At 52.6% G+C, this 13,946-nt stretch overlaps 1 protein-coding gene across 3 annotated transcripts; it reads right to left on the reverse strand.

Annotated features, from left to right (window-relative positions):
* Nucleotides 1-404: 404 nt before the first annotated feature.
* LOC140457005 (uncharacterized oxidoreductase YtbE) lies at nucleotides 405-9,531 on the reverse strand. Of its 3 annotated transcripts, none has more exons than XM_072550904.1 (2): nucleotides 9,478-9,531; nucleotides 405-1,568 (listed from the first exon to the last, which is right to left on the reverse strand). In XM_072550904.1, the coding sequence occupies exon 2, from the start codon at nucleotides 1,495-1,497 to the stop codon at nucleotides 643-645; it is 855 nt and encodes a 284-aa protein (XP_072407005.1). In that variant the 5' UTR covers nucleotides 1,498-1,568; nucleotides 9,478-9,531; the 3' UTR covers nucleotides 405-642. The 3 variants fall into 3 exon arrangements, with proteins under 3 accessions (XP_072407005.1, XP_072407003.1, XP_072407004.1); XM_072550902.1 differs by having other exon boundaries at nucleotides 9,456-9,525; XM_072550903.1 differs by having other exon boundaries at nucleotides 9,408-9,496.
* Between the last annotated feature and the right edge of the window lie 4,415 nt (nucleotides 9,532-13,946).

A 13,946-nucleotide genomic window follows, 5' to 3' on the forward strand; every position in this document is an offset into this window, starting at 1 on the left:
AGGGTTTGAGTTTTGAGATGGGGGGGCTGGGTCTTTTTGAGTAGAATGTAGCAGGTTGAGAGGTGACCTGATAGAGTCTTAACAGATGCTTAAATGGGATTGACAAGGTAGACTGAGGGAGGATGTTTTCTCATGTGGGAACAATCTAGAACAGGAGTTCATCGTTTCAGGATAAGGGGGCCACGCAGATGAGGAACAATGACTTCTCTCAAAGGGGGAAGGAGTCAAATCTGTGGAATTCACTCCCACCCACCAGTGTGGTGTGTGTGGGGGTGGGGGGTGGGGTGGTGTGGTGTGGGGGGGTGGTGTGGTGGGGGGTGGTGTGGTGGGGGGTGGGGGGTGGGGGAGGAGGAGTGGTGCTGAAGGGGCCTATTCCTTTGTCGTACGGATTCCAGACCAAAGTCTTGTTGATGTTTATAAGCAATATTTATTGTCAGACATGTTGTGACACAGCTCTGGACCCGGGGGAGGGCAGGGATCGTCCCTTCTGGCCCAGAGGTGGGAACGCTACAACCCCCCCCACCCTTCACATCCTTGGCGCGTCCCAAGTCAGGGTTTGGAACCGGGCAGGGGCGCAGCCTGAAGTCGGCAGCACAGGCCGGTTACTCAGACACCCCAGCCACCTTTCCCCCCCACCCCAGCTCAGACGACAGCCCGGGGGTCCCAGCAGTAGTGGCTGTCAGAGTGCAGGCCGGTCAGCAGCTCGGCGTCCTCCGGGGCCAGGCAGAAGTCGAAGAGCCGGGCGTTGGCGGCAACGCGCTCGGCATTGGCCGACTTGGGGATGACCCCGACGCCCTGCTGCACGGCCCAGCGCAGCAGCACCTGGGCGGGGCTGCGGCCGTAGGCAGAGGCCAGGGCCTGTACCTGAGGCTCCTCCAGCAGGCACCCTGTGCCCAGGGAGGAGTAGGCCTGCAGGTGGAGGCCGTGCTCGGCGCAGAAGGCCAACAGGCCGCTCTGCACCAGGTGCGGGTGATACTCCACCTGCAGCACGGCTGGCGGCACCCGGCAATGGGCCAGCAGTTCCCGGAGGTGGCCCTCTGTGTAGTTGGACACTCCGAGGGCCCGGAAGAGGCCTCTCTTGTAGAGGCCCTCCAGCGCCTCCCAGCTGCGGCGCCTGCAGCCCGGGTTACGGGGGTCCTCGCTCTTCCAGCCCTGACGGCCGGGCCAGTGGATGAGATAGAGGTCCAGGTAGCTGCAGCCCAAGGTCTCCACGCTCCGTAAGGCGCCCTCTTCGGCCCGCTCCCCCTGATCCGCTGGCGAGAGCTTGCTGGTGATGAAGACATCGGCCCGGGAGAGGCCGTGCCTGGGCAGCAGCTCTGCCAGCGCCCTGCCGATGTCCGCCTCGTTGCCGTACACGCTGGCCGTGTCGACCGAGCGGTAACCGTGCCCGAGCGCGGCATCCAGCGCCCGGTACACGGCCTCATACCCTCGCAACCTGTGGGTGCCGAGGCCTAGCAGAGGCATCTCCACCCCATTGTTGAGCTGCACACTGTCCATCCTCCCTGTTCGGACCGCTGGGAAACGGAGGACACAATGGGGAAGCAACAAGGACCCTGGGCGCTGGGGATCTGAAACAACAAAAACAAAACACACACACAGCTGGAGAAACTCAGCAGGTCTGGGGCGAGACAGAAAGCACAAGTTAACATTCCTAGTTCGGTGACTCTTCACCAGAATAACCAAACGGACTAGGGAGATATAATGAGTCTTACAGACACTTTAGTTTAGGTTATCTGGTTGGGAGAGACCAATCTAGTCTCGATTTGGAGATGCCGGTGTTGGACTGGGGTGGACAAAAATCACACAGCACCAGGTTAGAGTCCAACAGGTTTATTTGGAAGCACTAGCTTTCGGAGCGACGCTCCTTCATCAGGTGGGTGTCCGAAAGTTAGTGCTTCCAACCAAAACGTGTCGGACTATACCCTGGTTTTGTGTGATTTTTAACTTAATCTAGTCCCACTTGCCAGCACTTGGCCCATATCCCTCTAAACCCTTCCCATTCATAGAGTCATACAACACAGAAACATACCCTTTGGTCCAACTCGTCCATGCCAACCAAACTAAACTAGTCCCATTTGCCAGCATTTGGCCCGTCTCCCTCCGAACCCTTCCTATTCATGTACCCATCCAGAAGCCTTTTAAATGTTGTCATTCTACCAGCCTCTCTCAATACACTTCAAAGATATCCAGGTTTCAGTGGACGGGCTGTGGTAAATTACCGTACAGTGTCCAGGGATGTGCAGGCGAGTTGGGCTAGCCATGGGAAGGCAGGGTTGGGGGATAGGGTGGGATGCTGTTCAGAGAGCCAGTGCAAATTCAATGGGCCGAATGGCCTCTTTCGGTACTGTAGGGATTCTATGATATGAACAACTTGGATGAGGAAAGTGAATATATTATCCCCGAATCTCTGGACAGTATAAACGTACATGGAAAGGCAAGTGGTAAGGATGACTCTCGGAATTTGCTTAGGGATACAGGCAGGTTAAATGAGTGTATTCCATCTGCCAAATCTTTGCACAATGTGGGGAAATGTGAACAGAGCCAAAGATTCTTTAAAAAGAATGCTATGGAATAGAAGGAGTTGGGAGCTCTCATCCATGAATCGCAAAAAGCTAGCACCCAACTGATCATAGAATCCCTCCAGTGTGGAAACAGGCCCGTCAGCCCAACAAGTCCACACTGACCCTTCAAAGAGTAACCCACCCAGTACGTTTACCCCTGACTAATGCACCGAACCTGCAAATCCCTATCGACAATTTAACATGGCCAATCCACCCTAACCTGCACATCCCTGGGCACTATGGGGCAATTTAGCACAGCCAATCCACCCTAACCTGCACACCCCTGGGCACTATGGGGCAATTTAGCACAGCCAATCCACCCTAACCTGCACACCCCTGGGCACTATGGGGCAATTTAGCACGGCCAATCCACCCTAACCTGCACATCCCTGGGCACTATGGGACAATTTAGCACAGCCAATCCACCCTAACCTGCACACCCCTGGGCACTATGGGCAATTTAGCACGGCCAATCCACCCTAACCTGCACACCCCTGGGCACTATGGGACAATTTAGCACGGCCAATCCACCCTAACCTGCACATCCCTGGACACAATGGGCAATTTAGCACGGCCAATCCACCCTAACCTGCACACCCCTGGGCACTATGGGACAATTTAGCACGGCCAATCCACCCTAACCTGCACACCCCTGGGCACTATGGGACAATTTAGCACGGCCAATCCACCCTAACCTGCACACCCCCGGGCACTATGGGACAATTTAGCACAGCCAATCCACCCTAACCTGCACACCCCTGGGCACTATGGGACAATTTAGCTCGGCCAACCCACCCTAACCTGCACATCCCTGGGCACTATGGGACAATTTAGCTCGGCCAACCCACCCTAACCTGCACATCCCTGGGACACTATGGGACAATTTAGCACGGCCAATCCACCCTAACCTGCACATCCCTGGATACTATGGGACAATTTAGCACGGCCAATCCACCCTAACCTGCACACCCCCGGGCACTATGGGACAATTTAACATGGCCAATCCACCCTAACCTGCACATCCCTGGGCACTATGGGACAATTTAGCACGGCCAATCCACCCTAACCTGCACATCCCTGGGCACTATGGGACAATTTAGCACGGCCAATCCACCCTAACCTGCACATCCCTGGGCACTATGGGACAATTTAGCACGGCCAATCCACCCTAACCTGCACATCCCTGGGCACTATGGGACAATTTAGCATGGCCAATCCACCCTAACCTGCACATCCCTGAACATCATGGGGCAATTTAGCACGGCCAATCCACCCTAACCTGCACATCCCTGAACATCATGGGGCAATTTAGCACGGCCAATCCTGCACATCTCTGGAATTATGGGAGGAAACCCACGCAGACACGGGGAGAACATGCAAACTCCACACGGACAGTCGCCCGAGGCTGGAATCGAACCTGGCGTTGTGTAGGCAGCAGTGCTAACCACTGAGCCACTGTGCTGCCCCGCACAGTGGTTAGTATGGAAGGTAAATGTAATATTGGCCTAAATTGCAAAGGGAACAGTTCTGGGTCCCTTACCTAAAGGAAGTTATATTGGCATCGGAGGGAGTCCAGAGAAGGTCCACTGGGCTGCACTAGGTCTGCAGGGATCCTCTTATGAGGAGAGGTGGAGTAGATTGGGCCAGTACTCATTGGAATTTTGAGCCATAAGAGGCGACCTCCTCGAAGCATATAAACGTCTTCCAGAGTCGATGCAGAGAGGCAGTCTCCCCTTGCGGCAGAGTCTCAGACCGGAGGCCATAATCTCAGAGTAAGGGGGTCACATGATTAAGACTGAGATGATTTGCAATTTCTTCTCTCAGAGGGGAGTGAATCTGTGGAATTCTTCACCACAGAGGGCTGCCGAGGCTGGGTCAGTAAGTATATTGAAGGCTGAGATAGGTAGAGTTCTAAACCAGGGAGGGAGTCAAAGATTATGGGGAATAGGCAGGAGAGTAGAGTTGACGATGACCAGATCAACCATGATCCAAAAGAGTCATAGAGATGTACAACACAGAAACAGACCCTTCGGTCCAACCCGTCCATGCCGACCAGATATCCCAACCCAATCTAGTCCCACCTGCCAGTGCCTGGCCCATATCCCTCCATGTTGCAGGAGGAGCAGGTTTGATGGGCTGAGTGGCCTATTTCTGCTGCTACTACTTCTGCTCAGGCCTCACCTGGTCCCGTGGAGCTTTACAGAAGCATTCAGTTCAGAACTTGGCCATTCAGCCCAGGCAGCCTGTGCCAGCCCAATGATAAGAGTTATCCAATTGAAAGCTGGTGTGGTTGAAAAGGCAGCAATGCTGCCTCAGACGCTCACCTCCCACAACAGGCAGAAAAATGACAATTTAAGAATTAGTTGGAAACATACAGGCGAGCCCATAACGGGATTTGATGAGATGAGATTCCCTACAGTGTGGAAACAGGCCCTTCGGCCCAACAAGTCCACACCGACCCTCCGAAGAGCAACCCGCCCATTCTCCTACATTTACCCCTTCACCTAACACTACAGGCAATTTAGCATGGCCAATTCACCTGACCCGCACATCTTTGGACTGTGGGAGGAAACCGGAGCACCCGGAGGAAACCGGAGCACCCGGAGGAATCCCACTCAGACACGGGGAGAATGTGCAAACTCCACACAGACAGTCGCCTGAGGCGGGAATTGAACCCAAATCCCTGGCGCTGTGAGGCAGCAGTGCTAACCACCATGTCACCCCGTGCTGCGGATGACTTAACGCTCGTTTGAAGCAACATATGCACAGACACATCCTTTGCAAACAAAAGGAATATGCTCAAGCGTTTGGGAGATTACCAGGGAGCTTGAGATACCTGGTGCTTTCTCCACGGCAACCAACCAGAGTCACCAATCAATCCTTCCTCCTGTGGAAAAATTGTGGTGACCATTTGAGATCGGGTATTCTTGCATTTTGCCCTGGAGAATGCAGGACGCACAATGTTGGCAGAATGCCTCTCTTTCCAGCCATGACCCACGTTATCCGATTAATCCCAACCCTTCCCCAGCGCTCTGGTAAATTTGCAAGAGTTCTGAGGACTTAAGGCAAAGATATTTTGACCGCTGCGGTCGAAATTATTTGCTGCACCTTTCGAGAGACCACATAAGAACTCACTGCACAAACATCGCATCAAACATGTCGTATCTCGTACCTGGCTACTCCCTGTTGACTCACGTTGGTAGAATTTCAGCTATCTTAACCCCCACCCTACATCGACCACACCCCGTTTCCTACTTGCTGTCTCTGTCAAGACTGCACTCGCTGTCCAAATGCTACCCAAAAACATAGGAAGACCTGCATTTCTGTAGCGCCAGTCACGTACTCAGGAAGCCCGAGCATTTTACTGACAGTGACAAGCCTTCAGCTTGGAGCTAACTTGCTCAGGGCTGGGTCCCACTCCCAGCGATGGGGTTAATGAGCAGATCATGTTTCAGTGAGGGTGGGGACGACTTAAATGTTGGTCAATGCCCCAATGAGGCCACCCATTTGCCTCGCCCTTTCTCAACAGCAGTCACGGGATCCTTTAGCTTCACTCAAGGGGCAGCTGGGACATCGACTAAAACAGAAACTCCACCAATGTGGCACTCTCCCATAGGACTATCCTTCTAGGGGCAGAGATTGACATGGATGATTCCGGGGATGAGGAACGTTAGCTCTCAAGACTCGGGAAGTTGGGAATGTCAGTGAAGAGAAAGCTGGCAAGAAATCCAACAGGAGGTGTCCAAACTTCTGAGGGGCTTGGACAGAAAATGGGGAGGAACCATTCACGCAGGGTTGAGAACAGGAGGGTACTGAAAACAAGTAAAAAGGATTTCAGGGAAAATTTCACACAGCGAGGGGTTAGGGTCTAGAATGTACTGTCTGACAGTGTGGGGGAGGGGGAGGTTCACTCGAGGAGTTAGGGTCTGGATTGTACTGTCTCACAGTGGAGGGGGGGAGAGGAGGTTGACTCAAGGGGTTAGGGTCTGGAGTGTACTGTCTCACAGTGGGGGGGGGGGGGGGGGGGAGGTTGACTCAAGGGGTTAGGGTCTGGAATGTATTGTCTGACAGTGTGGGAAAGGGGGGAGGTTCGCTCAAGGGGTTAGGGTCTGAAACATACTGTCTGAGTGTGTGTGGGGGTGAGGGGGAGGTTCACTCGAGGGGTTAGGGTCTGAAACATACTGAGTGTGTGGGGGTGAGGGGGAAGATCGCTCGAGGGGTTAGGGTCTGGAATGTAGTACCTGAGAGTGTGGGGGAAGGGGGAGGTTTGCTTGAGGGTTTCGGGTCTGGAATGTGCTGTCTCGTGGTCTTGCGGGGAGACAGGTTCAATCCAGGCCTTTAACAGGGAATCAGGATTATTATCCGAACAGGGAGAATGGGCAGGAGTGCAGGAGAGTGTTGCTGGGGGAAAGCACTCCCTGGGAAAGCCCAGCCTGAATGCGACAGGCCGAATGGCTCTGTCTGCACCAAAAAAGACTTTTTATTGAGGGTGTTCCAAATGCCCGGAAGTCAGTAATCCCAATACTTTCTGGTCAACTCTAGTACAAGCAGCAAGTTCAGTTCTACGTTATACTGGTTTCCAACAGGTTTCTTTTATCCCTCATTTTCCTGGGAACACGATAAGATTTGGCACATTGGAACCCAAAGATAAAGAATGTCAGTGATATTTGGAAACGAACGGACTCATATCAGATCAGCCATGATCCTATTGATTGGTGGAGGAGGCTGCAAGGATCTAGTGTTCCTCGGTCAAATGTTTGCCACAGTATGGTCACATTTCAAGGAGCTCAATTTTGAATGATACGTGATACGTCATCATAGTAATTGTTCAGATGCAAGCTTTAGAATTTCTTTCTTTTGAATTCACTTCTCTTTAGGTACATCTGGCATCTGACAAAATGGAGGGAAAGATCTGGCTGTAGAATGCGGGATTATTACAGTCATAGAATGAATCATAGAACCCCTACAGTGTGGAAACAGGCCTCTCGGCCCAACAAGTCCACACCGACCTTCCGAAGGGTAACCCACCCAGACCCATTCCCCTACATTTAACCCCTGACTAATGCACCCAACCTACACCCCCTTGAACACTGTGGGCAGCAAGGAGGCTCAGTGGTTAACACAGCCGCCTCACATTAGCAGGGACCCAGGTTTGATTCCACCCTTGAGCCAATCCAGTGAAGGATGGATGCAATCACCTACCCTCACTAGAATCATAAAATCCCTGCTGTGTGGAAGCAGGCCATTCAACCCATCAAGTCAAAACCAAAACATCCAAAGACCCACCCGCCACCCTATCCCTGTAACCCTGCATTCCCCATGGCCAATCCACCCTAACCTGCACATCCCTGGGCACTATGGGACAATTTAGCACGGCCAATCCACCCTAACCTGCACATCCCTGGGCACTATGGGACAATTTAGCACGGCCAATCCACCCTAACCTGCACATCCCTGGACACTATGGGACAATTTAGCACGGCCAATCCACCCTAACCTGCACATCCCTGGACACTATGGGACAATTTAGCACGGCCAATCCACCCTAACCTGCACATCCCTGGGCACTATGGGACAATTTAGCACGGCCAATCCACCCTAACCTGCACATCTTTGGACTGTGGAAGGAAACCGGAGCAGCCGGAGGAAACCCCAGGCAGACATAAGCAGAATGTGCAAAGTCCACACAGTCGCCTGAGGGTGTGATCGAACCCGGGTCCCTGGCACTGTGAGGCAGCAGTGCTAACCAATGGGCCACCGTGCTGCCGTAAGTGGCTAACATCTTTTTATATTTCACTTACACAAAAATCACATTTTTGTTTTTTTTACACAAAATTGATGTGGTGCAGTATGAGGCCATTCGGCCCACTGTGATGCACTGACTCAGTCATCTCATCTGGCACTACTCCCCAGTGCCAGTCTCTTGCCTTATCCCTGCGCACCATTAACATCCAAACCAAAATAATTTCTTTACAGGCAAGAAAAATAAAACAAAGTTATCGATTCTCCCCTGGATTTTTATTCCAATGGACGGAGACTGGGTTACCTGAGATTGAGATAAAGAGGTGATCGTCGAGGGACATGGCTCTGACCCCCGGTGGCCATGAAATTAGATCCCACATCGCGTGTCATTTATTTTTACACTTTTGATGTACTGGGTACCTGAGTGTGCACCCCCATGATGCTGAGAAGCAACGGTGGTGGTGGTGGTGGTGATGTGGGGGTGAGGGTGGGGGTGGGGGTGGGGGTGGGGGTGGGGTGGGCAGGGAGGAACAGGGGAAGTATTTGACTTTTTAATGGTGGGGAATCAGGCATCCCAATGTGGGAGTGGGGGTCAGTTCAGCTCTGTCAGCCAGAAGATTGGTTGGCGGCACATTGTGGCACCACGTTCGAAACCCAGCACCGACTGAGGTTACCACGAAGTGATCTCCTCAGTCTCAGTCTCTCTTCTCTCCCCCCCCCACCCCCTCGCCTGGAATACCCTCAGTCGGTCAGTCCCTCTCTCAATCAATCGAAACCAGCGTCCCCGTTCGAAGTGATTAAAGACTCTCATGGGTTTGTTCAATACATGGCATGAGATGTACCACATTTTGATCTTTTACTTATAAATCCCATGCCCTGTGCATCCTGCGCCACTAACTACCCAACAAAGGAGCAGAGGAATGTACTTTCAAATAGACCTGTTGGACTATAACCTGGTGTATTGTGGTTTGTTAAAGACTTTGCCCACCCTCCAGTCCAACACCAGCACCTCCCACATGGTCACTGTGCAAAGGGACAGCAGATCTGGTAAAAACTATTAATAGCATCAGTATGAATGCAGAATTCGTGTAGCCTCTGCATTACCTGCAAAGGCCACAGTGTTAAAGGCAGGATCTGTAGCTGGTAGGTTACCTGTCTGCTGCTTGCTGCTCACCTGTCCCCCCTCACACAGCCCGGCCATGAGACTCTGCAGCCCCACTTCCGCCCCTCCGCGTGATTGACGGCCCCCGCTCTCCAATCGGCCCCCAGCGCCGGCTCACGCGAGCCAATCGGCGTGCGGTTGCCGCGGAGCGTGCGCCCCGCCCCGCCCCGGGGGGCCGCTGGGAGTTGTAGTCCTTTCGCCCACACACCATTGTCCCGCCCCCTTCAGCGGCCTAGTCGGTGCCCCAGAGCCTGAGTGGAAGTATCATGGCAACAGGGAATTTCTCCCCCCTCTGCAATCCACTTCCTTCCCTTTAAAATAAAACCAAAGACTCCAGACCATAAAAAAGCAGGAACAGGCCATTCAGCCCCATTCAATAAGATCATGGCTAGGTCCGAAACCAATACCTTCCTTGTTTTGGGGGGCGGGGGCTCCAAGCCTTTGGCCACGCTCCTGTGAATTAAATTAAACTGAATTAAATTGGAAGGTGCCTAATCAACATAAAAGGTGTTGTTGCAGCTGCTGTTAAAACATGGAGTTGACTTGAGCCCAGCAAGATCCCCAGAGAGCAGAAAAGTAGCAATTTTCAGCTTTCTATGAAAACCATCGATGGACACATATTGACCAGAACTGCAGGTCTCTCCTCAGCTTATGCATGGACGCACCTAGTCAGTTACAAGAGTTGCCTCTTGGACCCATTCCCTGTGTAAATTAGCTTTCCAAATGACGCGCAGTTTGGCAGAGTTCAAGAAATGGGAAGCTGTTTCTACTGAAAGGAGGGTGGATGACGACAAGGGCACCGACTAGACAAAAGAACTAGAGGGGATGATGAGAATTTCTTTTTTAAGTTTAGTTGTGGTGATATGGAACTCTGCCTGAAAGGATGGTCGAAGCAGCTCAGAGGCTGGGAATTCTGCCAGTAATTCACCTCTTGACTTCCTAAAGCCTGTCCACCACCTACAAGGCACGAGTCAGGGGTGTGATGGAATACTCCCCCACTTGCCCCTGGATGGGTGCACCTCCAACAACACTCGAGGCTTGGTACCAACTGGGACAGAGCAGCTGATCAATTGGCGCCGCATCCACTCCCTCCACCACTGACATTCAGTAGAAGGACAAAGTGAGGGCTGTAGATGCTCGAGAGTCAGAGTCGAAAGGTGTGGCTGGAGAAGCACAGCACGTAGGCAGCAGCCGAGGAGCAGGAGAGTCAACGTTACAGGCATGAGCCCTTTATCAGGAATGTGGAGGGTGGGAAGGGGGCCAAGAGATAAATAGGAGGGTGGGGGTGAGGTAGCTGGGAAGGTGATAGGTAGATGCAGGTTAGGGGGTGATGGTGATAGGTCGGAGGGGGTGGGTGGAGTGGATAGATGGAAAGGGAGATGGACAGGTGAGACAGCTCACGAGGGCGGTGCTGAGTTGGAGGGTTGGATCTTAGATGAGGATGGGGGAGGGGAGATGAGCAAACTAGTGAAGTTGATATTGATACCATGTGGTTGGATGTTCTCACGATGGAAAATGTTCAGTAGCAGCAGTATGTACCATCTAAAAGATGCGCTGCAGCAAGTCACCAAAGATCCTGAGATAGCACCTTCCAAATCCTTGAACCCACCACTGAGAAGGAGGAGGGCAGCATATAAATGAGGACACGATTCCGAACCTCCCACAGGGCAGTTAGGGATGGACAATAAAGGGGTGGCACGGTAGCTCAGTGGGTTAGCCCCGCTGCCTCATGGTGCCAGGGACTTGGGTTCGATTCCGCCCTTGGATGACTGTCTGTGTGGAGTTTACACGTTTGTTTCCTCTGGGTGCTCCAGTTCCCTCTCATAGTCTGAAGATGTGCAGGTTAGGGTGGATTGGCCATGCTAAATTGTCCCATAGTGTCCGGGGATGTGCAGGTTAGGGTGGATTGGCCGTGCTAAATTGTCCCATAGTGCCCAGGGATGTGCAGGTTAGGGCGGATTGGCCATGCTAAATTGTCCCATAGTGCCCAGGGATGTGCAGGTTAGCGTGGATTGGCCGTGCTAAATTGTCCCATAGTGCCCAGGGATGTGCAGGTTAGGGTGGATTGGCTCTGCTAAATTGTCCCATAGTGCCCAGGGATGTGCAGGTTAGGGTGGATTGGCCGTGCTAAATTGTCCCATAGTGCCCAGGGATGTGCAGGTTAGGGTGGATTGGCCGTGCTAAATTGTCCCATAGTGCCCAGGGATGTGTAGGCTAAGTTGATTAGCCACAGGAAATGCAGGGTTAGGGTGTGGGCCTGGGTGGGATGCTGTTTGGATTCGATGAGCTGAATGGCCTGCTTCCACAATGTAGGGATTCTATGAATAAATGGTGGCACAGCCAGTGATGCCCACAGGCTGTGAAAGAATAGCAAGAAATTTAATTCAGGGGACATGATGGCTGTATGGAGGGTCTCAGCCTGGCAAGAGAATGGGAGTAGACTGAGGGGCTGTGGACGAGAGTATGGGGGTGCATGGCGAGCACAAAGATCCATGGGAGGTGGGTAGAGAGGCACCCCTTGACGTGGGTGTGGGTGGCATACGCTGACTGCAGTTGCCAGCACCCCCGAGAGGCCAGGCATGACTGACCAACCCTTCAAAGGGCTGGCCTGACCCATTCTAACCTTGTTGGGAGGGGTGCGGCAGAGGTGACTGTGGGCCCCTCCAGTCTCCATGGTGGAGCCGAGGACTGGCTGCGAGAACTGTCTGTAGGTGCGTGAGCCAAACTAGACCCCACCCACCTTCATCATTACCCCCCCGCCACCTTTAAAAAGGCAACTCCCAGAAACTGGAAAGGCTGTGAGAAATCCGAGCATCAGCAGCTGTTCCCACCACCCTGACCCCCCCCCCCCTCATAGCTGGTGATCAATTTCTTGATTGTCTTGAGGATTCCCACCCCTCTGCCCCTTTTAGCCAGTGAGTTCCAGATACCCACTACCATCTGGTTGAAAATAATCCTGAAACCTTCTCTACAAATCCTACCCCTTACCGTAAAACTGTCCCCAGTTATTGACCTTTGACTAAGGGGTTAGAGTTCTCCCTATCTATCTTGTCTAAGCCCCTTATAATCTCATACACCTCGGTCAGATTTCCCCCCTCCCCCAGCCTCTCTCCTTGATGGAAAATGCCCCTAGTCTGACCAATTTCTGCTGGTATCTGAATTGCTCCAGACCAGGAAAAATCCTGGAGGTTACCATTTATCCAGAAATGGAACTGGACTCACCATTTTAATACAGCGGCAGGTCAGAAGCTGGGAATATTGTAGTGAGGAACTCACCTTCTGACTCCCTTGGGTCACTGTCTGTGTGGAGTGTGCACGTCCTTCCCTTGTCCGCAAGGGTTTCCTCTGGGTGCTCCAGTTCCCTCCCACAGTCCGAAGACTGTTAGGGTGGATTGGCCGTGCTAAATTGCCCGCAGCGTCTACCTATTAGGTACAAGTCAGGGGTGTGAGGGAATACTCCCCACTCGCCCTGGATGGGGGCAGCTCCAACAACACTCAAGAAGCTCGACACCATCCAGGACAAAGCAGCCTCATTTGATTGGCCCCGCATCCACTCCCTCCACCACTGATGCTCAGTAGCAGCAAGTGCGTCCCATCTACCAAGTGCACTGCAGAAAACCGGCCTGCTCAGCCGCACTGAGAAACCTCGGCAGAAACCCAACTCCGAGGGCAGAATGGCCAACGGCGGCCGGGTAAGAAAAGAAAATGGCTGCCAGGCTTCCTGTGGCGGGAGGATGGGCGCCACAGAAATACCTTCTCATTCTCACAAGGAGAGTACAAAGTAAGCCTCGGTAATGACTTGGCAATGAGTGTATTGGTGATACCAGAAGCTGTACAGAATCACTGTGGCATAGAAGGAAGTCATTCAGCCCATTGTGACTACACCAGTTCTATCCCCTTGTGCCTGCCGTAGAGTCATAAAGGTATGCAACATGGAAATAGATGTCCTGGTCCAACTTGTCCAGGCCAACCAGATATCCTAACCTAATCTAATCTCGTCCCATTTGCCAGCATCTGTCCCAGAACCCTCTAACCCCTTCCTATTCATATACCCATCCAAATGCCTCTTAAATGTTGTCATTGTACCAGCCTCCACCACTTCCACTGGCAGCTCATTCCATACACAGACCACCCCCTGTGTGAAAAAGTTGCTCCCTGGGTCCCTTTCACATCTTTCCCCTCTCACCTTAAACCTATGCCCCTCTAGTTTTGGACTCCCCTACCCTGGGAAAAAGGCTTTAGCTATTCACCCTATCCATGCCTCTCATGATTTTATAAACCTTTGTTAGGTCAACCGTCAACCTCCGACAGTCCAGGGAAAACAGCCCCAGCCTCCGTTTAGCCTCTCCCTGTAGCTCAAATCCTCCAACCCCATCAACATCCTTGTAAATCTCTTCTGCACCTTTTCGAGTTTAACAACGTCTGTCCTACAGCAGGGAGACCAGAACGCAGTATTCCAAAAGTGGCCGAACCAATGTCCT

The sequence above is a fragment of the Chiloscyllium punctatum genome, chromosome 31 (assembly GCF_047496795.1).
Source record: "Chiloscyllium punctatum isolate Juve2018m chromosome 31, sChiPun1.3, whole genome shotgun sequence".
Lineage (NCBI taxonomy): Eukaryota > Metazoa > Chordata > Chondrichthyes > Orectolobiformes > Hemiscylliidae > Chiloscyllium > Chiloscyllium punctatum.

Excerpts from the sequence above, each read along its gene's own strand:
- LOC140457005 (XM_072550902.1), bottom strand. The coding sequence starts at position 9,504 with ATGGCCGGGCTGTGTGAGGGGGGACAGGTGAGCAGCAAGCAGCAGACA. Across the intron at positions 1,569-9,455 it reads GAGCAGCAAGCAGCAGACAG|ATCCCCAGCGCCCAGGGTCC; the intron begins GTAACCTACCAG and ends TTGTTGTTTCAG.